We start from the raw sequence: 26,708 nt of genomic DNA on the forward strand, positions 1-26,708 counted from the left end.
AGGAGGGCGAGCTTCTGAGGCGACTTGTCTGCGGGGGGACTCGGCCATCTCTTTGTCTGTCCGACATGGAACCAAAGCGGATCAGGGAGGGCTACCTTGTGAAGAGGGTAAGCAAAGTGCCACCTGCAAGGGTGTCCCTGGAGATAGGGCGGGGGAGGATTGGAGTCCAGCTTTGCCCTCTCTAACCTGCTGAACCCATTGGGCTGAAATGGGAGAGCATCGCAGCCTGTAGAAGGTTGGAGTGGTGAGGAGAAGCCAGTACGTGTTGCCTTCTGGTTCTTAAAAGTGAATTAATCCAGCTCAGGCGTCAGCACAGCTTGATTTTGTGGGGCTGAGAATTCCAGACGACAGGGTCTGGAAATGCTTCAGGATTTAAAGCATCCTTTTCAAGAGTCACGCATGTGTGTTATGCTAGAAGACTGAAACTCTTCTTCTATAGAGGTTACTAGGAGAAACTATTCATTTGTTATTTAAATTCCTCTTCCCCTCTTTTTTTTTTTTGGAAAGGAGGAAGAAGAAAATGATTAAAGATGAGCGGATATAATGATACAGTAATGGTAGCTTATTCATCCTTTTTTTATTGGACTGAAATCTCTTCACTCACAGTTCTTAGTGAATTTGGATAACGTGCTGTTAAGGTGGTAGGTAGATGCACCATTTGAAAGATTAGAAAACAGAGACGCGAGTTTACTGAAAAACGCTTGGTTTCGCTGGTGTGGCATCAGGAAATTGAATTTCGTTAGCACTGCTGCTTTTTCTCCTGGTGGTGGGTGGACGCTGTGTCACTGTGATACTCCCCAAGAGGGTGAGTTCACACGTAGGGCTTGTTGGCATCCTGTGGGCAACACCTATATGAACATGTAACTCACACTGACCCAAGTGAGTTCAGGGTGTTAGAAGTGAACGGAATTCAGTACATTCCTTTAAAGGCCCAGTTTTTAATTGAATGAGAGCATAATGGGACTCTGTTTTAGGCCATTCATGGTTTAATGTTTTAGCCTGAAAGTTCTACCAAGAGGAGGTTAAACTGCTCACATTGCTGCCTGATTCTGTTTTGATTTAAATCTGGAAGGGGCCTTAGACCGTCTGACCTCATTCCCTCATTTCCACAAGAGTAAGCTGAGACCCGGAAGCTGGGTGACTGCTCCAAGTCACATGGTTGAGACAGATTTGGGACCAGAAACTCACTCCCTGACTCCTGGCACTGAGCTCTGTCTAGTACACCGGGATTTTCATTGAGTAAATTCAATCTAAGTTAGGGTTTGCAATGTGCCTATGGTCATGAGAGTTACGAGTAGACGCCAGAGAATAAATGAGCCCTCAGCTGGTATTCTTTCTAGCTAGCCATATTTTGAAACATCCTTTGGAAAAGACACATGTATATACACAGAGGTGTATGTAGATTCTTTGCAATAGGCACTAATATTCTCTTGAGAGCCAACAATAATTAATGTTGACATTTCTTTCCTGGTCACTTAGGCTAGTATCCTGAGAAGAGCAGGTAAATGGAAACATTTTCTGCAAAGGTTCTTTGTTTGTTTGTTTTTTTAAAAAAAACAATTTAAGCATTTTGTAATTAAAATTGCTGTTATATTGTATACTTACATTTTAAAGTCTATAAATTACAAAGGATTAAAAGACTCAATCTCTAATAAGTGAGTCTGCCCCACTAGAATATGACGATGAAAGAGTTAGGGTTGTCAAGCATATGGACTTAAATTAATAAATTTTTGAATCAGTGAGAGTAATTCTCTCAGATCATGGCCTGTAAAAGTCAGTCTAGAAAAAGTACCTAGAAAAAAACATGGTGAAATTTCATATTGAGTTTTCCAGTTTATATCTCCCATAATTTTCATGTCTACAATTTACATCTTCCATAATTTTTGCATTTCTGTCTGGGGCCTTTCGAACACTCTCTGTTATAATGTGTTAGGATTCTCTAATTTGTTATTTCAAAGAAATGCTGGGTTCAGAGATTCCCTTTGTCAGCTGCAGAACTGAAGTCAGAATTTCCCAGTAAGGTGTTAAACTTCTAAACCTCTTTAGACGTCATTTTTTTTCTTTTCTTTCAGATACTTCACATACATGGGTTAAAAAGTATATGTCAGGAAACTAGCACACAGTAGATGGTACCTAAGTCACAATGATTATTAATATCAGTATTGCTATATACTTCAGTAGATAGGCAGTCCTCTCCTAGATGCTATTGGTCATATGCCCTGCTTCCTGGGTTGGTTGCCAAGTTAATAGTGAAGAAAGGAGCATGGAGATCTTTCTCTGACAAGGCTGGGAGACGCCTTGACTATAGTCATTGATGTTAAAGCACGACAGGCGATAATATATGTCTCCCTCTGTTCACCTTTCTTTCTTATGCAGTTTAAGATATCTGGGTGGTAATAGAGAATATATTTCTCCTTATTCTTGTTTTATGAAATAATTTTATTGGCTATAAAGATGTTCTGGGTGGAAAAAAATATGACATTAGAATATGCTAGTACAAGGATTTTGTCAAGTCAGTAATCTTGGGGTCGGTAGTCAATGGTATCGACTCTGTAATGTTTCTGCTTTTCTTCTGTGCAAGATAACTGTCCACATTTCACAGTTCAGGTTTCCTCCTTTGCCTCCCCCCTGATATCTTTAAATAGAGTTGATGGACAGATCTTTAAAGAGTTTTTTTATGAAGAGCAGGAGGGGAAATACATGATTCTGTCATTTTGCAGCTTTTTCATTCTAAAGAAGACCCAGATTTTCTTGCCTCAAAGTCTTGCCACTTTGACTTCAAAAAAAAAGGAGCGCTTAGAGCCTGCCATGTAGCAGCTAGCCACTGTACAAACTCCATCTCATTCAATCCTATCCACCCTATGTAACAGTACCCTTATCCCCATCTTACAGATGGAAAACTGAGGCTCAGAGAGAATAAGTGGCTTGCCGGTAAGAGGACAACCTGGGATTCAAACCCAGGCTTGCCCAACCACAAAGCCCACCATCTCGTTGATCCCAGGCAGCCTTCTGAAAAGCAGGCTTCCCAAGCCAGCAAAAGGGAGGTGAGATGAACTTTGCGGAGCCAGAGTGGGGCCTGGACAAACTGTACTGTGGGCAAGAGTGTGTGTAGTGACCTCAACCTCCCTTTTTCTCTGATTAGGGGGTTACTTCCAGCTAATAAACATATTTTGGGGGTCCTTGAAACTATACTACTGATTTGGATATGTTTATGATCATAGCTTAAAAAAAAGAGAGACGAGCAGTTTACATGCAACCAATAACCTAGACTCCACCAAGTCACGTCACAAACCAGCCTCATTCCTAGAGGTTTACGCAGCCAACTGTCGTTTCTATGACAACAGCCAGCCTGTTGAGTGGCAGGACTGACCCAAGGAGTGTATTAGGAATTTAGGTGGCCTGTGAGACTGGGGGAAAGCACAGGAATCGGGGTGGTGAGAAAGAGAAGGACAAGAGGCTTGGTCAGGAAAGAAAAGGGCTGCAAAAAAAGCTGATGTACTGATAGAAGGAGGAAAGCCTGGGGCAAAACAGAGAGCAGGACTCAGGGGTCTCTGCCCAGCAATTCTTTCGAACGGCTACCTTGTCTTCCAGACACCGTGAAATAATCCCTCTTGATTTGCACACATTGATCCATTGTCATCAGAGTAGCCAACATATGTAGAGCTTACCCTGCAGCAGGGACAGATCTAAGTATTTAATGCATTAATGCAATATATATATATATGTATAGTGGGTACAACTATTACCCTTACTTTACAGAGGAGGAAAGTAAGGTACAGAGAGGCAAAGGGCCTTGCCTAAGGTCACACAGCTATTAAGTGGCAGAGAAGAACTGGAACCCAGCAGTGTGGTCCCAGTGTCACAGAGAGCTGTGCCTAACCGTGTTATATGTGACCCTCATGGGCTCAGATTGCAGTGATTTTCTTTTCCAAAGCACTGTTGTTGTGATGCGTGGTGCCCAGGAGAACCTTAGGCCAGAATGACTTCATAGTATTGCCTCCAAAACGGTGTCATCTTATCTGCCAATATGGTTACCATTTTTTGAGCACCTACTACAAGCTAGGCATAGTGATCAGCCCTTTAAGTGTATTATCTTATTTAATCTTTATAACAATGGGAGATTGGTACTATTATTATTTTCATTTTACAAGTGAGGAGACTAAGTTTTGGAAAAATGAAGTTACTTGCCTAAGGTCACACAGCTTAGAAGAGGCAAAGTTGAAATTTGAACCCAAATCCCTAAGACTCCAGAAATCACGCTGTTAGACACTTTGTGTCATTTTTCTATTGTTAACCTAATATGTTTTTATTGAGAAATTGTCCAACCTGGAAGAGATTTTTTTATGTAAAAAATATTCTACTGAACAGATTCGTTTCCTTGCCTTCAAAGTATTTAAACCGGCACAAAATGACCATTGATCTGGGATGTTATACAAGTGACGTCATAGATCAGGTTGGACAACTAGATGATGCAATTTACGATGTAGCAGAAATAAGGGCTTCATAGAAGCAACACCAACTTAAAATAACATGTCCCGTGAGTGTGGGAGAACAGATGATACTAACTCACACTTCTGCTTTAGTTCAATACGTGGTTTTGACCATCATATAGTTTTCCTTTGAATTCTAGCTATATGTCAACATAGGAAAAGAGAAGTTTGAAGAAAAGGAGAAGTGAAAGGAGGTGTCTTCACTTGGTGGGAGATGTCTGGGAGGGGCTCGGCACCACAATCAAGCTGTCCCCTCCCTCGGCAATGAATCATGGCTTCTTTCTGTGAAGCCACACATGCGCAGGAAGGCCTGTCTCAGTTTGTGCATTCATCACGCCGACCTGGAGTTGCAGGTCAAGGTCACTCTCTCCCGTTAGATTGTGAACATCTTGAGAGCAAAGATGGCGTCTTGTTCATGTCTATAGCCCAACACCCAGGCCAATGTCTGAAGCATGGGAGCTGCTTTATCTGTCATTATTTGTAGAGAAACCAAAAAAATCAGGGGTTCATATTATGGTAACTTAAAAAAAAATGTCTAATGGGGTCGTTTTTAGATATTCATGTTAAATATGTTTTTGAGGGTTTTTTTTTTTGGCAGTTTTGTTTTGTTTTTGCTTGCAGATGAAACCCCAGTGTTCAGATGAAGGCAAGGGCATCTGGAATTAGAAGACTAAAGGCACGATAGTAATAACACGTTTTTAGAACAGATGTATAGAATCTGAGGATTGAAAGGAATGTAACGCATTTTGATAAGCATTTAATTGAACTTCTCGTCTGTGGCCTGCATTTCTTTTACTACTCCGTTCACAAGCGTGCTAGAAGACCTCTTGTGCCAGGGAACTCACTAATTTAACTTTCTCCCTTACGTTACGCAGCAAACTGTTTTTTTCTGAAACTTTCACCTACTGAGACTTCAAAACAATCGAAATGTTTCACACCCTTGAAGACAGTCCTTATCTACTCTGCCTGTCCCTTTTTGGGCTAAAACCTACCAGTTCCAACAATTTCCCCAAGAGAGATGCCATCCTGTCACTCTCTTTGGAACAGGCTTCACTTTATCTGTAGCTTTGAGGTTTCCTGAGCTCAAGTTCATTCTCCAGGTGCAACCATAAGTACAGAATTACAGGGACTAGATAGTATTTATTGGGTGCTCACTATGTTCTGGATATTGCCCTAAGCAGTTTACGTGGATTATTTTATTTAATCTCCCAATCATCCTAAGAAATAGGTGGTAGCATTATCCTCATTTGCCAGATGTAGAAAATGAGGTTTAAAAACTTCCTTAAGGTCACATTGCTAGAATGTGGCAGAGCTGGGATTTGAGCTTGGGTCACCCAGCTCCATGGTCACCTACTGGTAATGCTCTATTTAAAGTTAGAACGTGACTTTCCTATGCTTCTATTTATATAGCCTACAAATGACTTTAGTTTTTTTGATAGCCCACATCAAACTGCTGACCAGTAGAGCTCCATTTTTTTTCCCACACGCCCATTTTCCCAAATCTTCACCAATACATTTTATAAATCTTAAAAAAAAAAGTATTGAAGAATAAGTTTATATTTTGTTTAATTTGTATTTGTTTAAATGCTGTTGAAGCAGTACTTTTTTTGTTTTTTTGGTTGTGTTGGGTCTTCGTTTCTGTGCGAGGGCTTTCTCTAGTTGCGGCAAGCGGGGGCCACTCTTCATCGCGGTGCGCGGGCCTCTCACTGTCGCGGCCTCTCTTGTTGCGGAGCACAGGCTCCAGACGCGCAGGCTCAGTAGTTGTGGCTCACGGTCCCAGACGCTCCGCGGCACGTGGGATCTTCCCAGACCAGGGCTCGAACCCGTGTTCCCTGCATTGGCAGGCAGATTCTCAACCACTGCGCCACCAGGGAAGCCCAGAAGCAGTACATTTTTATCTTTATTGGACCCAAGCATTTCTTCTTTTGAGAATTGGCTGTTTCTACTGTTTGTCCATTTAAAAAAAAAATTGAGAGGGTTTGTATATTTCTTATTGATTCTAAAGGGTTAAAAAATGTATTAAGGATATTAACCTTTAATTATATGATACTATATTATAAATAGTCATACCTTTTAATTTGCTTTTCAGTTGTTCAGGGTTTTTTTGTCGTTGTTGTTTGTTCATTTGTTTTTTTACCGTACAGAAATTCAGTTTTTTTAAGTGGTCAAATATCTTGAGCTTTAAGATTTCTTCTTTTGGTATCATGCAATGTCAGACTCTTATGCACTAAACTAACCACTTCCATGATGATGTACAGTGACTCACTTGGAAACTTTAAATTTGACTCAACATTTAAAACCTGCCCATTCTGACATGTAATTGTATAGGTTTTGGCCTATAATGGGAGAAAGCAGGCATATGCCACATATATATTTACTTACACATATAAACCTTTATATATTTATAGTATCATAAAACATATCTATTATATAGGATCATATTATGATGTGATTTACAATTTAGATATGTTTTATGATTTTATGTACACGCATATACACATATATGAGGTTTTATATATATATATAGCTGGCTAAGTGGCCTAAAAATTGATTTAGATTCCAGAATGACTCAGTGAGAACCAAAATGAAGATGGCATCTAAGGGGAAGTGGAAAGAACATAAAATTAGGAATCAGGAGGCCTGGATTCTAATCTCAGTCCCACATTAGCTGGTCAGCTGTACTAGGCGCGGTCACTTAAAGTGGCCTCAGCTTTCTTACGTGTATGATGAAGGTGTTGATAGATGATCCTAAATGCCTTTCTAGCATGGGCATTCCGTGATCACACTTCTGGGTTTGCTCTTGGGTGAGCACCAAGAAGGTTAAGGACAGAGAAGGGTAAATATAGCGGTCATGGAGAGGAGGTGCTGTCAGGTTATCCAGGGAGAAGCCAGCAGGTGCAGAGGAGAGAGATGACCCAGAATTCCATCATCCTAACCTAACTAACCACTACCAAGCCTGGAAGAAAGTCCCACTTTATAAGCTGTCCGATTTCCCTTGTTTTACCAAGTATCAGCCTCCTCAATGGGCATAATGCCCCTGAATCCCAAATGACACTTCCTCCATGCAGTGAGCTGTCAGACCCTGAGGCTACACTTGAATTAGTAAAGCACAAACTCATTTTGAATAGTTGGCTCCGGAGTAGTTTTATTTTAATGGTCCGCAGAAGGAATGTAGTGCTGGCTGACGTCTCCTAATTTTATCCCGGTTCCAAGGTCAAAAGCCCTGAGCGACTCTGGCAGTTATAAATCTTTGATAGGTCTGAAGCGGAATATAAAATTTGAGACTTGAAAGGCATTTCAGCAGTCATCTGGCCCGACTTCTTACTCCTAGCTCTGTGAATAGATCTTTTATTAATTTCATTTATTTAAAATTTTTTAGACTTGTCTATATATTTCCCTAAAGGCCCGTCCCAAATTTTAGTATGCAGTAGTATCATGTGTTGTTCATTTATTTATTAATTTTTCCCAATTATTTTGAACACTTTCAAACCCACAGAGGAGTGGGGAAAATAGTATGACTACCTATATACTCTTTCCCTAGATTTATGAATTGTTAACACATGGCTACATTTGTCTTATCTCTGTATTTCTATATAAATATACACGCATATTTTTATGCTGAGATATTTGAGAATAAGTCAGTTTATCATGCTCCCTCATGCCTAAATATGTCAAAATATATCTTCTAAGAATTAGAATGTTCTCCACACTTTTCCAAATTGGATGTACCATTTTGCACTCCTGCCAGCCATGTATGGGAGTTCCAGTTACCATCCTCGCCAAGTCTTGCTCTTCTCAAGCTTTCAAAATTTTAGATGCTCTAGTGGGTGTGCAGAGGTATTTCACTGTGGTTTTAATCTGCATTTTCCTGATGGATAATGATGTTAAACACTTTTTCAGAGATTTTTTTAAATGTAATGCCTCTTCCAGTTTTTTGCCCATTAAAAAAAATAGATTATTTGTATTTTTTCTTATTGATTTGCAGGAACTCTTTATATTCTGAGTTTCTCTCTGATAGATGTAAAACAGAAGGACATTTGATTGAAATTATTTCAGGTGTTGGCATAGTGTCTGACCTTGCCCATTTTTTCAAAAAGGGAAATAATTCACTGTTAGCATGAATAATTATTCTGCATGTTCAGAAAAGAGATAGCGTGTATTAATTTAAAACTTTTCTTTTCAGTAACTAAAACAAAGGAAACACTTGGACAAGCAAAATGATAGTCCCACAAGTATTTATCTTCTTCACATAAATAGTCTTCCTTTTGGGAAACTGGACCTTTATATAGAGGCTCTTGGTATTTTAAGATAAGCAGCAGGATCTTCTGGGAACTGGATGATAATCCCATTTTGTGGTAGTCATGACAGAGTGACATCGTGGGTTCAAAGATAAGAGGCAAAGAACCTTGTTCTCTTCTTTTTCCAAAACCCTCCCAAAATATAGACACAAAAGAGAGACTTCCTTGATGTAGTCAGAATGGTTATCTGTTGATAAAGGGACAGTTGGCATTAACCCAAACTGAAAAGTTTTTAAGTAAGGATATTCCTAAAGGCCACAGTGACATGACCGCATCATGCTGGCATTAGAGACAGTTCTGCAGGTGATTTTCATACCTCTTAGCCTTGCCTGTACACAAGGCTGTGCTCAGAGTTTCTTCTTGACGTTCATATCCAGGTAAAATCTGATTAGACCAAAGGATGGAAGTAACTGCAGCTAGCATGCCACCATTTATGGCACATGCTATTGATGGTGGCACTTTTCCAGTGAGTCCAGCTTCAGGCATCCTCTACTCTTCAGTCTGAGTTGGCACTTGAGGTAGAATCTATTTGCCATCCCTAAGTTGAATGGAACACAATGGGCAGGGCTGGGAGAAAATAAGCCACAGATAGTCAACCTGAAATGTACAAGAAGGAGAGTTGAGATTCACACCCTATTCCCTTGGTAACGGCCCAGGAGAGGCTTATGGTCTAATTATAGGTGTGTATATATTTTATCTTAAAATTTTTTTTAAAAAGTTCCAGCAGAATGGTATTCCTCTTCTCCCCTGAAGGCTGCTTTCCTAGCAGCCTGGTCACACAAATGCGGGTCGCCTGTGTCCACACTGGCCAAAGCTAGGCTGTTTATCAAGCCCTTTGCCACCTATAGAAGAGTTTTAGAACACATCAGTACCCAGCTCTTTCTGCTGTCATTACAGGGGAGCATGTTCAACAGCTGGAAACCCATGTGGGTTGTAGTGTTAGAAGATGGAATTGAATTCTATAAGAAGAAAAGTGATAACAGCCCCAAAGGAATGATTCCCCTGAAAGGAAGCACTCTGACTAGCCCTTGCCAGGACTTTGGCAAAAGGATGGTGAGTTAATGTCGTTAACCACAATGAATACCTTGTCAGGCGCTGGCCTTTGAGCCCATGCATAGCCTGCAATGTGAATGGAGCTTCCTGGGCCAGTCCCTCTCCCCACCACCCACCCTCTACCCTGGGCATTTGGGTCTTTCTTGGTCAAGCACTTCCAGAACAGGGTTGGCTCAACTGCTGTGCTTCCTAAGAGACCTCAGCCCCTTGAAAGGAGTCATTCCTAATGGGATGTGTTTTGATTTCAGTTTGTGTTTAAGATCACTACGACCAAACAGCAGGACCACTTCTTCCAGGCAGCCTTCCTGGAGGAGAGAGATGCCTGGGTTCGGGACATCAAAAAGGCCATTAAATGCATTGAAGGAGGCCAGAAGTTTGCCAGGAAATCTACCAGGAGGTCCATCCGACTGCCGGAAACCACCGACTTAGGGTGATTTTCTTTTTTTTTTTGTATTATTTTTTATTTTTTTAAACATCTTTATTGGAGTATAATTGCTTTACAGTGGTGTGTTGGTTTCTGCCTTATAACAAAGTGAATCGGACATATGTATACATACGTCCCCATATCTCCTCCCTCTTGCGTCTCCCTCCCTCCCACCCTCCCTATCCCACCCCTCTAGGTGGACACAAAGCACCGAGCTGATCTCCCTGTGCTCTGCGGCTGCTTCCCACTAGCTACCGGTTTTACATTTGGTGGTGCATGTATGTCCATGCCACTCTCTCACTTCGTTCCATAGGGTGATTTTCTCTGTTTGCTTCCCTTCACTCTTCCCTCCTCCCACCCTGCTTCTTGCGGAAATCTCACAACAGATCCTGCTCCAAGGCCTGCTTTGATCACCTCTGAAGGCTGTATCCACCCTTCCAGGTCCTTAGTACTGGCACTTGGTGTACTAAGATGTTTCCCTGCGTCTGAAGGAGCGATTGCGGCTTCTCTAAGCTCTAGCAGCTGAGGAGAGGAGGCAGTGGAATTTAAATGCCCTCATTTTGGGTAATCTTGGCAGAGAGCGAGATGGGGGATGAGATGGGGGATGGAGAGAGAGAGAGAGAGAGAGAGAGAGAGAGAGAGAGAGGGATGGAGAGAGAGATGCATCACTGTATTTATGAAGTAGCCATCATAAGTTACTCTTAAACAAAGCTTCGGGATCTATAGGTAGGTAGGAAAAGGCAGGGGCTGTGTGTCCCAGTAGGTAAGGTTTCAAGTTCAAGTTCACATTCAGCAAGGGTGAACACCTCTCCTAGCAGGAAGCCATTTGTGCCTTGGCCCAGTTTAATGACCTCTGATGTTGACTGGCCTGGAATTGCAGGTGATGGCTGTTGCTTAAAGGTTGATATCACATGAGGCCCTTTCTCTAGGAGTCTCTTTCCTTTTTGCTGGTTTTTGCTTTTATGCGGCACATATCCTGTAACAGGAGCCCTGCCAGGAAGAATTCCATATTGGCTACTTAAAGCATCCAACCAGGATTCTGTTTACAAAATGGGTGGGGGGAGTCCTTAGGAGGGGACTGAAAAAAGCCCTCTGCATGCCTAATGCAGGGCGTGGCAGGTCACAGGAGTCTGATGAAATTTGTGCATTGAGCTTAGAGAGGATGAGCACTTTCTCTCACCAAGAACGCTTTTTGGTAAAGACACAAGAGGAGTTGCCTAGTCTAGCTGTAGCTGCTGGGTGGGGTGGTCAAGTGATCACATTTCTAGCCACAGCTGTCAGAACTAAGTGCGAATGATGCTTGTGCTATGTGGAGCCATGAGATGCATGAACGTGGCCTTGGGTTTTGTTGCTTGCAATTTCTCTGATAAGGCTATCTTTATTACTTCAAGGACAAAAATGAGAATGTCTCACTGTTTTGCTTTATCTCCTAATTTTTAGGATAAAGGGATAAGCTTAGTCAAGACATTCACTTTCGGGAAGGCAAATGTCTATACCAGATGGTCTCTTGAAGGACACAAAGAAATGGGACACGAGGATTGAGCCCCAAGAACCTTTCATCTTTGGCATCTAACTGGGGGCAACTCTCCATCTCAGACACTAAAAATTAAACCAGCAGAGTTTAGTGAATTTAAGAGACGTTAAGTACCTTCCCAGTACATTTGGCTGAATGTTGCTCAGGCCACAAAGTTATGCAATTATGAACTCTGCCCTCTAATGATCTACTTATGATCTACTGGAGACATTAGGCTCAGGGTTCACCTGGGGAGGGGGAAGCTTGTACTCAGGGGCAGCCCCTTCGAGGCGGCGAATCCCAGAGAGGACTGGCCATTCTGAAATGTTCCTGCTCATCCATGTGTTTTCATCTGTGCAGTGCCTTGTATTTGTCCATGAAAGACACTGAAAAAGGAGTAAAAGAACTGAACCTAGAGAAGGACAAGAAGATTTTCAATCACTGCTTCACAGGTAAAAGGCCTTGTGAGCCTGAAGTGGGGCCTCTGGGACAGGCGGTATGGAGGCCTAGCTCAGCCTCACGTGTGGGTGACGGATGTAGAGCATGGGGGCGGGCAGTGGGGTCATGGAATGCAGACTGGTGGACACGATCATTGAACTTCCCCAGCGTGGAAGGAGAAAGAAGGGTAAAACAAAACTTTGTCGTTCAAGATAAAAATCTCAGAAGTTCCAGCTATATCAATTAAAGGGTCATATTTTGTTTTCCAATAAATGGCAGGATGTTGAAATAGACACAGAGTTGAATAAGGTGATAAACAGGAATCAAGATACCCAATGTAAGATTTAGGTGGCAATATTCGGGATGTCTGAGGCTGCACAGGGTGAGGCATTATGTATTATGGGTTTAGGGAGGTGGTGTAGGGGTTTAAAACATGTTCTTTGGAGCCAGACTTCCTTGGTTCAAATTCTAGCTCTTCAGCGTGCTAGCTGTAAAACCTTAGGCCAACAATTTAGCCTCTCTGTGCTTCACTTTCCTGGTCTATCAAATAGGGATAATCGTAGGGCACCTACATTAAGGCTTGCTGTAACTGTAATGTGTTTAGAACACACACTAAGTACTATATGGTGCAAGCTCTCAATGCAGTTATTATGACTAAGAAGTCACATGTCTGCACAATCAATTCTGTGTGTTCAGAAAAGAGAAAGAACTCAGGGGTAGTTGGGATGAATAGAAGGTGGGGCCTAAATTCTACTCTGAAAGATGGGTAGAATTTCTTTAAGTATTTGTGGGAAGGAATTCTGATGAGGATAGTTAGGCTGAGCAGATGGTGAGGACAAAGTTATGGGGCTGAGATTTCCAGAATATTCATCAGGGAAAGAAAATGACCAGCCTGGTAGGACTGATGGTTCCTTAGGGAAAAAAAAATGAGAAGTACAGTTTGGGACTAGGTTGTCAGATGTCGGACATGGCTGACTTATGGTGACAATAGAGGTCAGGAGAGGAAAACACTGAGAAGATATAACAGATGGAATCTGAAGGGCTGTCCAATCAACAGATAATTCACAAAAACGGTAGAGGTCAAGGTTAGGAAGGTGGAGGATAAAGGGTGCGATCTGGGGTAATGGGGGGGTGGGGGGGTGGTGGGTAGTATCCCAGGGGAATTCAGCCTCAGAGAGTCAAGGCAGTAGTCCATTAGCATCAGAAAAGCCAGCGTTGAGATTTGGAATCAAGATACCGAGAATAAGGCAGGGCCCTAACTCAAGTAGGACTGAGGTCACCAAGACAAAGCCTCTGGAAAAAGAAACCAAGGGGAGGTTCTGATATAGATCTGGGCACAAGGTCCAGGTCAGACTTATTTCCTGTGAAATGTCTTACTGAGTCCCAGAGTACTGGGCTTGAACTACTTAAGCTCTCTCCATTGAAGGTCAGACCGGGTTCTAGAAATTCAGGTGGCTTGAGCCTTCACGTGGGACTCGGGTGGTCTCAGCAGAGAGACAAGTCTGGGGCAGAGACTGGGACTCAGGCACTGATGACATGTGATGGAGGACCTGGAATGTCAGGTGATGGGGAGACTAGACTGAAATTATCTTTCGAGCTTCAGCATGCCTAGCTGAACACCTATGGAATCTAGGCTTAGAACACTTAAGTGAAGGCCCATTGCAGGTGTTACGCGGGCCTAAGGTCACTTAAACCCTCTGAGTCTTAATTTTCTCATTCTTAAAAGAGGTCTGTTATTACTGCCCTACCTCTTTTACAGGGTCACTACAAGGATTAAAGTCAGAAATGCAGTATTAATTAGTTTATCCTTCTAGAGAAAGAAAAGTGGGCAAAGCATTTTGTATATGAAATTCATGGAAGGTACACTAATCAACTGCTTTCACTCTTGTTTCAAGGATGGCATACCCTACTGCTCTTGCTTTGATGACCTGGGACCTGTTATGTTGGCTCCCTGGTTGGCTACATTTGTACAGAATACATATGTGCGTGTGTGTGTGTGTATATATATATATATATATATATATGTATATATATATATATATATATGTACAAAATGTTTGAAAGAAATTTGTTTTTTTATATTTACTTTTTTTTCACACACACACACTGTATTTTATTTTTACAAGAGATAAATAGACTGACACCAAGCATTGTAAATGGATGCCCACAACAAAAGCAGCAATGATTGCAATTACCAAACACGAAACACACTCATACTATGTCATAATATTGACATTCAGTCCAGTAATCCTCCACTGTAACAGCTCCTTTACTTTGCAGTGAAAATTGATTTCTATATTCTTTGCCTCTCAGTCCTTGTGGGATTTTTTTTTCAATTCAAACAGAAAGTCACAAAAATTATAATCATCCTCATCAGTTCTGTTTTATTTATTTACCTATTTTTATTGAAATATAGTTGATTTACAATATTGTGTTAGTTTCAGGTGTACAGCGCAGTGATTCAGTTATACATACATATATATATATTCTTATTCAGATTCTTTTCCCTTATAGGTCATTACAAAATATTGGGTATGGTGCCCTGTGCTATGTGGTAGGACCTTGTTGTTTGTACAGAATATTTTTCATATAAAGTTTCATTGTCACCTGCTAATAATCCAGTTGATGGCTCCTCGCAATCCTCTCTTGAGGCAGAAGGCTGTTTGAATGGCTTCTCAAGGTCTCCGCTAGACCCTTGTCTAAGGTGTGACATTCGGTGCAAGGGACATCATCAAATTCGAATTTAGGACATACACGTACTGTCATGGTGTTTTCTGCTTAAAAACTTGCAATAGCTCTTCACTGCCAAATATCCTAATGTGCCATCAAAGCTCTCCCCACTCACACTGGGCCTTCCTCTCTCTCTCTTGTCTTTGTTTGCCTTCTTTCCACCAACTCGTCCCCCCACCCACCAGCGGGGCTGCTTCATGCCTGTGTGAATCTGTTCCCACTGCAGCTCCCTCAGCCCCTGCTGGTCCTCTCGGCCCCCGCCTGAGTAGATGCTTGGCAAGCAGCCACTCAGTGTCACTTCCTCTGTGAAACTTTTCCTGATGGCTCACACTCAGTAGCCCTTCCCCCACCCACCCCTCCACGCCTTCCTGCAGATTTGACCCGACAGCTCCCTGTATCCATCCACAGCAATGCACTTGTCACAACACTTATCACCCAGATCTCCCTTTTAGATTCCCTGAGGAAGCCTCCCCAGCACCCATCACAGAACTTAGCTCCTAGCAGAAGTTCGAGGTCATTAATGGAATAAATGAGTGGGTTAGTAAAAACTATTTCTTTATGCATGCATTGCTCCTTAAGGAGCATGTAGATTTTTTTTTTTTAAAGGAACTCCTTTATTTATTTATTTGTTTATTTATTTATTTATTTATTTTTGGCTGTGTTGGGTCTTCGTTTCTGTGCGAGGGCTTCCTCCAGCTGCGGCAAGTGGGGGCCACTCTTCATCGCGGTGCGCGGGCCTCTCACTATCGCGGCCTCTCTTGTTGTGGAGCACAGGCTCCAGACGCGCAGGCTCAGTAGTTGTGGCTCACGGGCCCAGCTGCTCTGCGGCATGTGGGATCTTCCCAGACCAGGGCTCGAACCTGTGTCCCCTGCATTGGCAGGCAGATTCTCAACCACTGCGCCACCAGGGAAGCCCTTTAGATGTTTTTTAAAACATTTTACATAGTTCCTTTTGTTTCTAGGTAGCTGTCCCACGGATTTCATTTTTCCTTCTTGGAGTAATAGGGAAGATGAGATAAGTCCGACCCTTGGGTCATCCGGAGCTCTCCAGGGGCAACTGTCAGTGGCTTGTTCTTTGGTAAAGAGAGCTAACATTCCCTCTGATGGTCCCATCCAGGTAACTGTGTCATCGACTGGCTGGTTTCCAATAAATCTGTTCGGAATCGCCAGGAGGGCCTCGTGATAGCCTCCTCCTTGCTCAACGAAGGGTACCTGCAGCCTGCTGGAGACCTCTCCAAAAACGCGGTGGATGGAACTGCTGAGAACCCTTTCCTCGACAACCCCGACGCCTTCTACTACTTTGTGAGTGAGAGAGCTCCCCATCTACTCCTCCTGGCTTGGGGGCTGCTCTGGGCGGGGTCTGGGTTGGTTCCAGTTCATATCCGCCTTGAAAGAAAGAGCCCAACCCTACAGCATTGATGCATGTCCCTGACTTGACAGCTGTCCCCCTCCACAGTGCCTGTCACATCCAGTGAGATTGTTTAAAGGAAAATATTGTTCTCTTGAATAGTTTTCTTTATTTACTTTTAAAAATTTGCTCTATCTATTCTTATTCCAAGCAAGAATTCTTTTATAAAAACTTATTAGGCCCAAGTACGTGACAGGCACCCACCTAGACAAAGGAGATACAGTAGTGGAAAGAAAAATAACAGGCAAAAATTATGGCCCTCTGGGAGCTTCCTTTCTAGAGGGAGATGTGTAAAATCACAATGGGCCAGTTTTATATTTCCAAATAAACATGAAAATATGTGACTCAATACAAAATGTGTTCATCCAGGTTCCTTCCCCCTGCACCATGAGTATCCCTGGTGGCATGCTTACCACAGATTGGGAAACACTATATTGTACAATATGGACTTAATCTTGGGTTACATGAGAAATCTGGCAAAGTGGATTTCTAGGGGGATTTTGGCAATTTTGTTTCTATTTGGGGTCAGAGCACAAAAGTAAGGAAGCTGCTTCTAAAAATGAAGTGAATGTCACAGAGAGTTTCATTTCACGTTGGGGAAGTTCCCCTGTCAGAATTTTTTTTTTTTCTTCAGAATTTTGATCTGGTTGTTTATAGCCATTTAAATGTGGGACTCTAAAAATAACCAGCACAGTGGCTCCTCTTCCTCTGTGTGATTCATTGCTCTCTTATAGCTGAGCAAGGCCCAGTTCCCTCCTGACCTCAGAGGATGTGGCTTGGTCTTCTCAAAGTGGAGGAGCTGAGTGGCGGAGGGCATTATGGAGATTGTGTTGTGTGCACAGTGTCTTATAAACTAGCCAACTCTGCTTTCAGGGATTTGGCCAGAAGGTCCCAAGAGAAGAAAGGCTTTGAAAAAAGATGTGCTGAGCTAGACTTCCAATATAGCTTGGGGAACCCAAGAAAATGAAAGGATATTGATAAAATCACACTTGAGCGGAGACAAGAGAGCATCTAGCAACAAGAAATAAGCATCTCGATGGGACTTCCCTGGCAGTCCAGTGGTTAAGGCTCCAAGCTTCCACTGCAGGGGGCGTGGGTTCAATCCCTGATCAGGGAACTAAGATCCCACATGCCACACTGCAAGGCCAAAAAAAAAAAAAAAAACCCCAGAAACTTTAAAGTTCAGGTTGGAATAAACCAATAAACCACAGGGGGAAGGAGTGGCTGGAGGGGAGAGGGAGATGGAGATGGTATAAGTAGTAATATGCCTAAGACTGGGAAAATAAACTTGCTTTTTGGTTCCCCAATAGCCAGACAGTGGGTTCTTCTGTGAAGAGAATTCCAGTGATGATGATGTGGTTCTGAAAGAAGAATTCAGAGGGGTTGTTATCAAGCAGGGATGTCTACTGAAGCAGGTGAGTGGTCACTACTATTCCATCCTAACCTTTCTCCCTTACCAAGTCCTTTGTATTCTAAATCACCAAATGGTATTTTGTTTGTTTGGTCAATAGTCAATTAGAAAATGATACCCACCTAGTGAAAGATAGACAGATACTTAAGTAGATGATCAAAGTGGCATTAGGTCGGGAGGACTGAGGCAGGCAGGGCAGAAGCACCTTAAAATAGGGAAATTCGGGACGTCCCTGGCAGTCCAGTGGTTAAGACTCTGCGCTTCCACTGCAGGGGGTGTGGGTTTGATCCCTGGTTGGGGAGCTAAGATCCCACATGCTGTGAGGTGCAGCCAAAAAAATTAAAAATAAATAAATAAATAAATAAAATAGGGAAATTCTTCTTCTATCAATGTTTCAAGAAAATGCTGACCATTCCATTAGCTGGAGGATATCAGCTGGCTAAGAGATGCCTTCAAAAGACAGGGATGTTTCATAGTGAAAGTACTTCCATTGGCCTATCCCTCCTCCCTGCAAAGCAACCAGGAAATAGGAACAGGCCATACCCGGAAGAGGGACATCATAAACCACTGAGAGCAAGGAAGTACCATTTCAGACTGTGGGTAGGTCATGGTGAGACCAAATCCAGACCAGCTCTGCAAGAACAGCAGCAGACAAAGGTCACATCTGCTCAGAGGGCAGAGACAGTAATTACCAGGTGTCCACCAGTCCTGGCCACTGTCAGTCTGGAAGGCAGGGGCCGGGGTGAGCTGAAGAGCTCTGGTTAGTTACCAGGCGCCAAGGCACGGGATGCCAAGAGGTAAGAGAACACGAGGGCTGGGGCTGAGTGAGGAAGTCAGGGCCAGGACCTCTACAGGAAAATATGTGAATATTCAGGGTGAAACAACTGAGGCTAGCATATGTTGTCGAGAAGCCAAAGCTGCTTTTTAAGGCCGAGGTCTTGCCCTCGCGGCTGTGCTGTGAGCTGTCTTAAAGGCACTGCTCAGTACGTAACAGAGAGAATCTGGTTGCCATAAAGAGATATCCATGCATTGTCTACAGGTCCCGTGGGACTGAGAGATTTGACTTATAATAGGACCCTGAACTTCCAGGGTGAAGAGAGAAGAACCAAAATTGAGCGTATCTTTATACTTAAAAAGGAGAACGTTGATATGGATTTTGAGTTTCACTAGGGGAAGTAGGGCATTAGTGTGGAAAACTTACCTTCACATCAGGTTTTGAGAGAACGAGGTCTTAAGGAATAATACAGCCACGGTTTAGAAAGAATTCTAGACTATTCTACTAACTTTTATGACAGGGTGCTCACTGACTAGATTAAAGGATGAGCATAGGAGTAGGGCCAGCCTTATACAGGGAAGGATCTGGCAGTTGCCCATAGGCAGAGCTTGTCCATCACCTGCTTTCTCATTCGTTCTGACAAACGTTCCTACGTTATCTGGCTCTCTGATTACAGGTGCTGAAAGGTGGCTGTTAAGGCAGGAATCACTTGGGGGGGAATTTCATTGTTTCCTTTTTGTTGATGTCTTCTATAATTCTATATTGTTATCAGCCATGAAGGACTTTTCTTGAGTTACTTGATCTGACAAGCCTTAATTTAGAGTGGAGCCCTGAGGAAACTGAGCATGAAGGTTGAAAAGGGGTAGACAAAGTCCCGGCTGGACTGGAGTCGTGTCCAGGCAAAGGGCCCAGTGGAGATGCCGGATGGTCAAAAGTCGGCTGAGGGTAATGGTGCGAGCGTGTGTTGAAAGTAATGGTACTGGAAGTAGGCTTACTTCCCTGTTTTCCCTCGCCTTCTTTACATGGACTTTGGTAGGTGCAAGTTAGCCTTTCGATCGCCCAGTTGGTGCACATTTGAATCCTCCAGGAATCTGTTAAAATTGCACCCCAGGCCAATTAAATCAGAGTCTCTGCATGTTACAGGTCCCCAAGAGATTCTGATGTGTGGCCAATGTTAAGAACCACCTTTTTCTTAGAAGAAGTGAATTTATCCTATTGTCAAAGTACCACTGTTTAAATAGTCAGAAGCCTCCTTTTAACAGGAAGAAAACAGAAATCTTTGTGCATTCAGGAATTGTGTTCTTTTTCAATATTCTCCCCTCTAATTTTGGGGGGAGGTAGAGGGAAGAAAAACCTCTTCTACTTGAATTGACAGCCCCCTTTAATGTCTCCAATCTCTTGTCTTGGTGGTTTACAATCCTGGTTCATAGCAGAATCACCTGAGAACTTTTTGAAACTCTTCTCTTTAAGTACCACAAAACTGGACTACCCTGTGTCTACTGTTAGGAGTTAGCCAGGGTTACCTGTGTAGAGGGCTTATCTCGAAAAAGGACACCCGTGCCCCATACCTCACAGGTGGGAAGTAGCTGCATCCAGCTGGTGGTCAGTGCCATCCCCATTTCCCCCCTCCTTCTCTCATCCCAGAGGAAATAATTCTACTTGGGGGCCAAGCATGTTTGAGGATGAATGATTTTGGATTACATTCAATGTAATCCTTTTCATACAATTCATTCTGTGACGACAGCGAATAAAATATCTAGTTTCTCAACCACGTGTAGATTCTTTGATGAGGAGATTCTTTGTGTTATATGTGTTTTTCTTGTATCTGCTACAGAGTTCAGCATCTTTCTTGGTCTGTAATAGACAACAAATATTTTTAGAGTGAATTAAATCGAATATAAGCACAGCCGTTCCTCAGTATCCGCAGGGGATTGGTTCCAGGACTGCCACGGATACCAAAATCTGCGGATGCTCAAGTCCCTTGTATAAAATGGCACAGCGCATAGATGACGCTGACAGAGCAGCAACAATTCTTGGAAACCCCAGGCATGCATGCATCCCTTAAAATACCCCAGGAAATACTCAGTCAATGAAAGATAACTCTTCAGTGCATCATATTGTGATGCCAGTGAGGGCTTAAAGACAATGTGGTGGTTGGCCAGGGTTGGCTGATTTCACATCCTCCTGTACCTTCCTCTTCCACTGACTTGTGAGTACTTGGTATTCACCCAGTAATTGCGTAAGAGAATGTGACTTGTGTATTCGTGGATCTGGAGGAACCGGCGTAGGGCAGAAGCCTCAGTGTCCTCAGCCTATGGGCCGCATCAGCTAAGGCAAGGAGTAGGCACTCATAACAAGAATTCTAGAAACTGACGCTTTACAAAAGCCATTCTGTATGTGATACTGCAGATAGAAATATTCTCTGTTCTCCCATATGACTCTACAGCGTTCCTGGCTCCATTCTTCAGGCAAGTAAAAGGTTCTTTGGAGCTGAGCTCCTTGACCAGACGCCCTGCCAAATAACTTAGACCCATTCTTGAAAGCTCTCTTTACACACTTCTGACCTGGCATTATGAAGGAGACACAGTTTGCTAAAATCACAGACGTTTCATTGCTTTCTATACAAGTGCAGTGAAAAATTTTGGAAAATTTGTATATGTGCCTCTTAGCATGTGGTGTTTCAGAGACAGCATACAATATTCTTCATATTGGCAAGATAGAAACTATAAATTTTCTAATCTAATTTTTTTAGCTTCTGGAGTTGTCATTTGAATTTACTGTGGGAAATCATAGAATCAGGTTTAACATAACATTTTAAACAACTACTATCAGCTAATTGAAATAACTGGGTAATTCAAGGCAATTACAAACAGATATGAAGGGGCTCCCGTGTGCCAGGCACGGTGCTGGGCATGGGAGAAACAAAAAGATAAACAGACACAAATCCTGCCTCAGAACCCACAGTCTAGACAATGTCAATGTTTAATTCTCTGGGGGAGGGCCAAGTCCTATTCTTCTTCATCATGTCTGTCACAACCACTATTGCTTCCAATTTCCATTGCTGCTACCCATTGTTAGTCCCTAATAATTTTATGCCAGGGTTGTTGCAATCATTTCTTGATGATCTTCTTATTACCATATTATATTTCCCCTGGCTTATCTTTAACCTAGCCAGCTGGGCCATCCTGTATGTTGTCACCATATTAATCTTCCTAAAATGTCACTGTAATCTTTTCGCTTCCAACTCAAAAGCCATCAATGACAATACACCCCGTGTTTCATTTTTTACTGTCTCCTTCCACTTTTCCAAACTTGCCTCTGCTGTTCCTCATGAACCCTGCCTTCTAGCCTGACTGGTCTTACTCATCAGGGTCTGAATATGCCTTGGACATTCCCACCGCTGCTTTTTTTGTTGTCATTGGTCTTTCCACCCACGTCTTTCTCACTTATATAACTCCTGTGTGTCCCACGTGGATAAATGTAGGTTTTTATGAGGCTCTCTTTGACATCCCAAACCCACAATTACACACTCTTCATTTAAATCCTTTGAAACCAGGACCTACTGTATAGCACAGGGAACTATACTCAATATCTTGTAATAACCTATAATGGAAAAGAATCTAAAAAAGAATATATATACGTGTGTGTATATAACTGAATCAACTTGCTGTACACCTGAAACTAACACAACATTGTAAATCAACTGTATTTCAGTAAAAATTTAAAAAACCAAAAAAACCCAAATTAAGTTTCCAAATAATAAACAATAAATATTTTAAAAATCCTTTGAAACTCATTACCTATACATGTTATTTGATTTGGACATTTGCTATTTTATATTTCCACATAGGTTATAAACTCCTTGAAGAACAGGGCCATGTCTTAAATTTCTTGATAGCACCCCTTTACCTAACACAGTACGTTGTACATAGTACTGTCTTATATAACGCTAAAGCTGTAAGACAATCTTAGAAATAACTTAATCCATTATTTAATAACATCTATCTACTGCTATCTCTCTGACAAAGGTCTGGGTTGTGGCCTGGTTTCTCCTGGAGTTAGGATTTCATCTTTATTTTTTTCTTATTTCAACTCAACAAGACTTATCACGTAGGTACTAGGTGTACCGAGTGATGCGAAGAACTCATCCTTTCTTTTTCTGTGTTGATCCTGGATACAGGGGCATAGGCGGAAGAACTGGAAAGTGAGGAAGTTCATTCTGAGAGAAGACCCTGCGTATCTGCACTACTATGACCCTGCTGGGGTGAGAGGCTGTGCTCGATAAACCCATCCCACTAGAAGCCTCTGCTGCTTCTATTCGCTGGGCTTCCCAGGCACCTTTCTGCTCTGTTGAAGCCCCTTTCCTCTTCATGATCCCTCTTCTTTTTCCTCACCCTCCTCTACCTTTTCCTACCCCTTCTGATTGCAAAGATCTGAGATCTTAGGCTTTGAGGCCAGCAGAATCACAGGGATGGAAGAAAATATCACTAGATGGTCATTTATTTGGTCAACTCAACATAATTTTCTTTGTTTGCCCCAATCTGATATTTTCAGAGGAACTCAACCAATCCAACTCTGTGCTCTTGGCTTAATATGCAAAAAAGTGATAATTCCTCTTCTAGGCCTACTTCAGTGAGAACATTGTTTGAGTCCAGCCATTTGGGCTGTTGATTATTCAGAAGAGGGCTTTTTCCCCAATAAAATGAGTTAGGTCTACCTGGGTTGGGTCCTTAGCCTCTGCTTGCAGTGTAGGGCTCTTCGATTCCCTCCTGTGAAGGTTATACTATTATGTCTGTTGCCTGGGGCCAAAGGGCTCTGGAAACATGTGGTCCTTCTGTCATGGGACGTGATGATTCAGCCTCACTGCCTCCTCTGCCTTCCACTTTCCTCCGAATGTGAAGCTCCGATTGACTTGTGTCTCCGCATCCAGCTCCCACACCTCCCCGCTGTGTGAAGTGAGGGATGGGGGATCCAGAAGGGGGTCTCTTTCATCTCTTTCTGCTCTTATCTACACCGCAGTGAGTCTGTGTGGCTTTTGCACCAACAGGATAAAGTATACCCATACATTTTACTTTGGAAACATAATGAAGGACTCCTCTCTCCTTTAGGGGGAAGATCCCTTGGGAACGATTCGCCTGAGAGGCTGCGTGGTGACCTCAGTGGAGAGCAACCCAGATGGTAAGAATGAATTTTTGTGGGAGAGAGGTGTGTCTACCCAGGCTCCCTTCCCACACCTGGGCACCCTGAGTCAACAGCAATCACTCCCTCATTCCCTCATGAATGAATTTACTGTCTGAAAACTTTACAGAGACCCAAAGCTATTCTCTCCCAACTGCTGACCCGGCTCTCTGGGCTTCGGGGACTTGGAGTGGTTTTGTGAATGCCTTGAATAAATCCTAGTGCAATGCTGAGAAAAATCCACCACCTCAGAACCGGCTTAGGTGGAGACACTTGTTACCTCCTGATGCCTGAGACTGAGCCATGACATTCCTTAAAGGGGACCTTTTACAGACTAGGAAATATCCCACAACAAAAGGAACATTTGTGCCGTGAGGCGGTATGGGGAGGAGGAAGTGCTCCTGGGTTATAGTTAGGTCTAGGCTAGTTAGTGAGTGGCACAACTTTGGGTGAGTTGCCTAACTAATCTGGGCTCTCCCGTCTCCTCCGAGAATGATGGAGACGCACCAGATGACCCTTGGGTCCTGATCACAAGTCTATGATTTGGTGATGAAACGACCGTGTCTCCTCAGGTGTAGGGATGAGTGGTGTCAGTGGGCAGATGCGGTTCAGACATCCAGACCCTGGTTTCTCCTTGTCATTTTGGGTCTATGAGGTTATAGAGGCTGACAGGAAAACACTGCAGCTGCAAAAGCCGAGATTTTTACTATGCCTGGATCTGCTCACTCCCCTCTCCCCGTAGAGTCTTCCTGAGTGTTGGGGTGGAGAGCGTGCTGCTTTTTGATCTGAGATGGATGTGTTTTAGGTCTTGTCACAGTACTGGAAAGTTGGCTGCCTTCCGATCTTTCAGCAAAGAGTCTCACTTAGCCCTTGATAAAAACCAGTTCAGGCTATACTGATGGCACTGGTGGTGAATCTGGGGTTTTTTTGATGTTTTAAAAAAATATATTGAGGTCAGCTCTTGGTTTATATTGTGAGTGGAGGAAAGATACTCACTGGACACTATTACAGGGTTACTCGTTAAACACTATTTGTGTGCAAAAGTGAGACATTTAGTTTGCTTTTAAACTATAAAATGTTTCTCCTTGAGTGTTTTACTTCTTAAACACGCATACACACACACGCACAAAATCATACTACATACCTGTATAAATAAGCACTATATATATAATCATATAATGAATATGTACGATCATACAGTGATGGTAAATTTGAAAATCACATACTTAATTTTCTTGGAATGCTTGAAAAATGGGGATTTCATTGCTTGCAGGAGGGTGAACTAAGTGGCCTTTCTGGTGCCCATGCCCACTGTCACTTTCTCTCTCACCAGGCAAGAAGAGTGAAGAAGAGAACCTCTTTGAGATCATCACGGCTGACGAAGTTCACTATTTCTTGCAAGCGGCCACCCCCAAGGAGCGTACCGAGTGGATCAAAGCCATCCAGGCGGCCTTCCGGACGGGGAAGTGAGGACACACTGGCGACCTGCACCACCCCGCTTCCCGAGGGAACCTCATGCATAAGCTCGGTCCAGGACCTGGCCACTTCTGCGACAGATCAACGAGAAAGGGCCCAGGGGTGGGACATTGTCATCTTCGGGGGTCCTGAATGTAACTAACCACGTGCTGCGTGATGTTCGCCTACACCGACCGCATTGCTCACTGAGGCCTCTCTGCCACTCTCTGTGTCCCCCAGGCAGATATGACAAGCTGTGTGGCCTGGGGACGTTGCTTACCCTCTCCAGGCCTCAGGTTCCTCCTCTGGAAAATGACGTTGAACTAGGAGAGCCCTGAGGTCCCCCCTAGCTTCAAAAGCCCCGCGATTCTAATACGCATGGCAGTGCAGCTGGAGTCCCTCTGTGACCAAGTCTTGGCCTTCAGAACCTGAAACAACTCTTCCCTTTAAAACTGTTGCCCATCTGTACTAAGAGCACTAGATACAAACCTCTTTTTTCCCCTTTTGCTGCCTTCCCTTGCTCTTGGCCACAAGATCATATATCACGGTCAAGGAGAACCCTCTTCCTTCCTTGCCCTACCCAGAAACTTCCTGGGAACCAGCGCCGCAGTGTTGGCTTTTAGCTTGAAGCCTTGTGATGACAGCCTGGAAAGTTATGTCTTCTGAGAAAAAGACCCGAGGAAACCAGGAGTAGCCCAGGGTCCTCTCCACGTCCTGAAGCTGCCCAAAGCAGGCGTGTTCCACTCGCACTGGAGACTGATCTGCCTCGGGGCTATCGTTGTCCCTTTCCAGAGCATTTCTCTACCATTTTTTCTAATTAGGAGCAGGAACTCCGAATCTGCAAGATTCTGTTTCATTTGAGTGTTTACAGAAAAAAGTGGCCAGAGGGGTTTTCTCTATGGGGTCTCTCCATGGGTGAGGGGGCTGGACAGCTGCCCGCCTGAAGTGTCCCCCCAGCTCCAGAGGGTGTAGGGGCTGGATCACAGGCCAGCTGATTGGATGATGAGTTTATACAAAGACAGCTCTGAAAGGACTTGCATCTAGACAGCGCGTGGAGGTGGCCGTCACATTGTGCCGCGCCTTCAGTTCTTGAGTTAAAGATACTGTGGTTGTGCCTTAAAGCATATGCTTTAAGGACAAGCTGTCCGGTCTCCTGCTTGGCCTCTGAGGGGCCTCATGGACCCATCATCAGCCAGAGGGATCTGACCTAGATTCAAACTGGGTACCTGTTTCCAATTTTTGACCCCATCCATCAACTAGTGATTCTAAGCCAAAATTGAGAAGGAAATCTGGTATGTTGTGCAGGTGTATTTTCCAACTTCAGATTTTTAATTTTAAGGCCCTAGTGAGGAAAGGAGAGTAGAAAATTCTTCCTGATTTTATCAACTCCTCTCTTTCCCTCCCCCAATTCTACACGATATCCTTGAAGCTATTCCTACCTCCAGATTGTTTTCTCAATGGCCGAGAGATGAAAGACTACCTTTTCTCTGATTCTTTAGTAAACTGTATTAGAACATGCATAGTAGTTTTTCTAT

The 26,708-nt window shown here is 43.2% G+C and overlaps 1 protein-coding gene across 1 annotated transcript; it reads left to right on the forward strand.

Moving 5' to 3' along the window:
- Nucleotides 1-26,708, forward strand: PLEK (pleckstrin). The gene is made up of 9 exons (XM_068564335.1): nucleotides 1-107; nucleotides 9,686-9,841; nucleotides 10,090-10,271; nucleotides 12,139-12,230; nucleotides 16,064-16,248; nucleotides 17,665-17,769; nucleotides 22,721-22,804; nucleotides 23,649-23,718; nucleotides 25,052-26,708. The coding sequence occupies exons 1-9, from the start codon at nucleotides 66-68 to the stop codon at nucleotides 25,186-25,188; spliced, it is 1,053 nt and encodes a 350-aa protein (XP_068420436.1). The 5' UTR covers nucleotides 1-65; the 3' UTR covers nucleotides 25,189-26,708.

The sequence above is a fragment of the Eschrichtius robustus genome, chromosome 15 (genome assembly GCF_028021215.1).
Source record: "Eschrichtius robustus isolate mEscRob2 chromosome 15, mEscRob2.pri, whole genome shotgun sequence".
Taxonomy (NCBI): domain Eukaryota; kingdom Metazoa; phylum Chordata; class Mammalia; order Artiodactyla; family Eschrichtiidae; genus Eschrichtius; species Eschrichtius robustus.

Coding starts and splice junctions, on each gene's coding strand:
- PLEK (XM_068564335.1), top strand. CDS start 66: ATGGAACCAAAGCGGATCAGGGAGGGCTACCTTGTGAAGAGG. Junction 9,842..10,089: donor AGGACTTTGGCAAAAGGATG/GTGAGTTAATGT, acceptor TTTTGATTTCAG/TTTGTGTTTAAGATCACTAC. Junction 12,231..16,063: donor TTTCAATCACTGCTTCACAG/GTAAAAGGCCTT, acceptor GGTCCCATCCAG/GTAACTGTGTCATCGACTGG.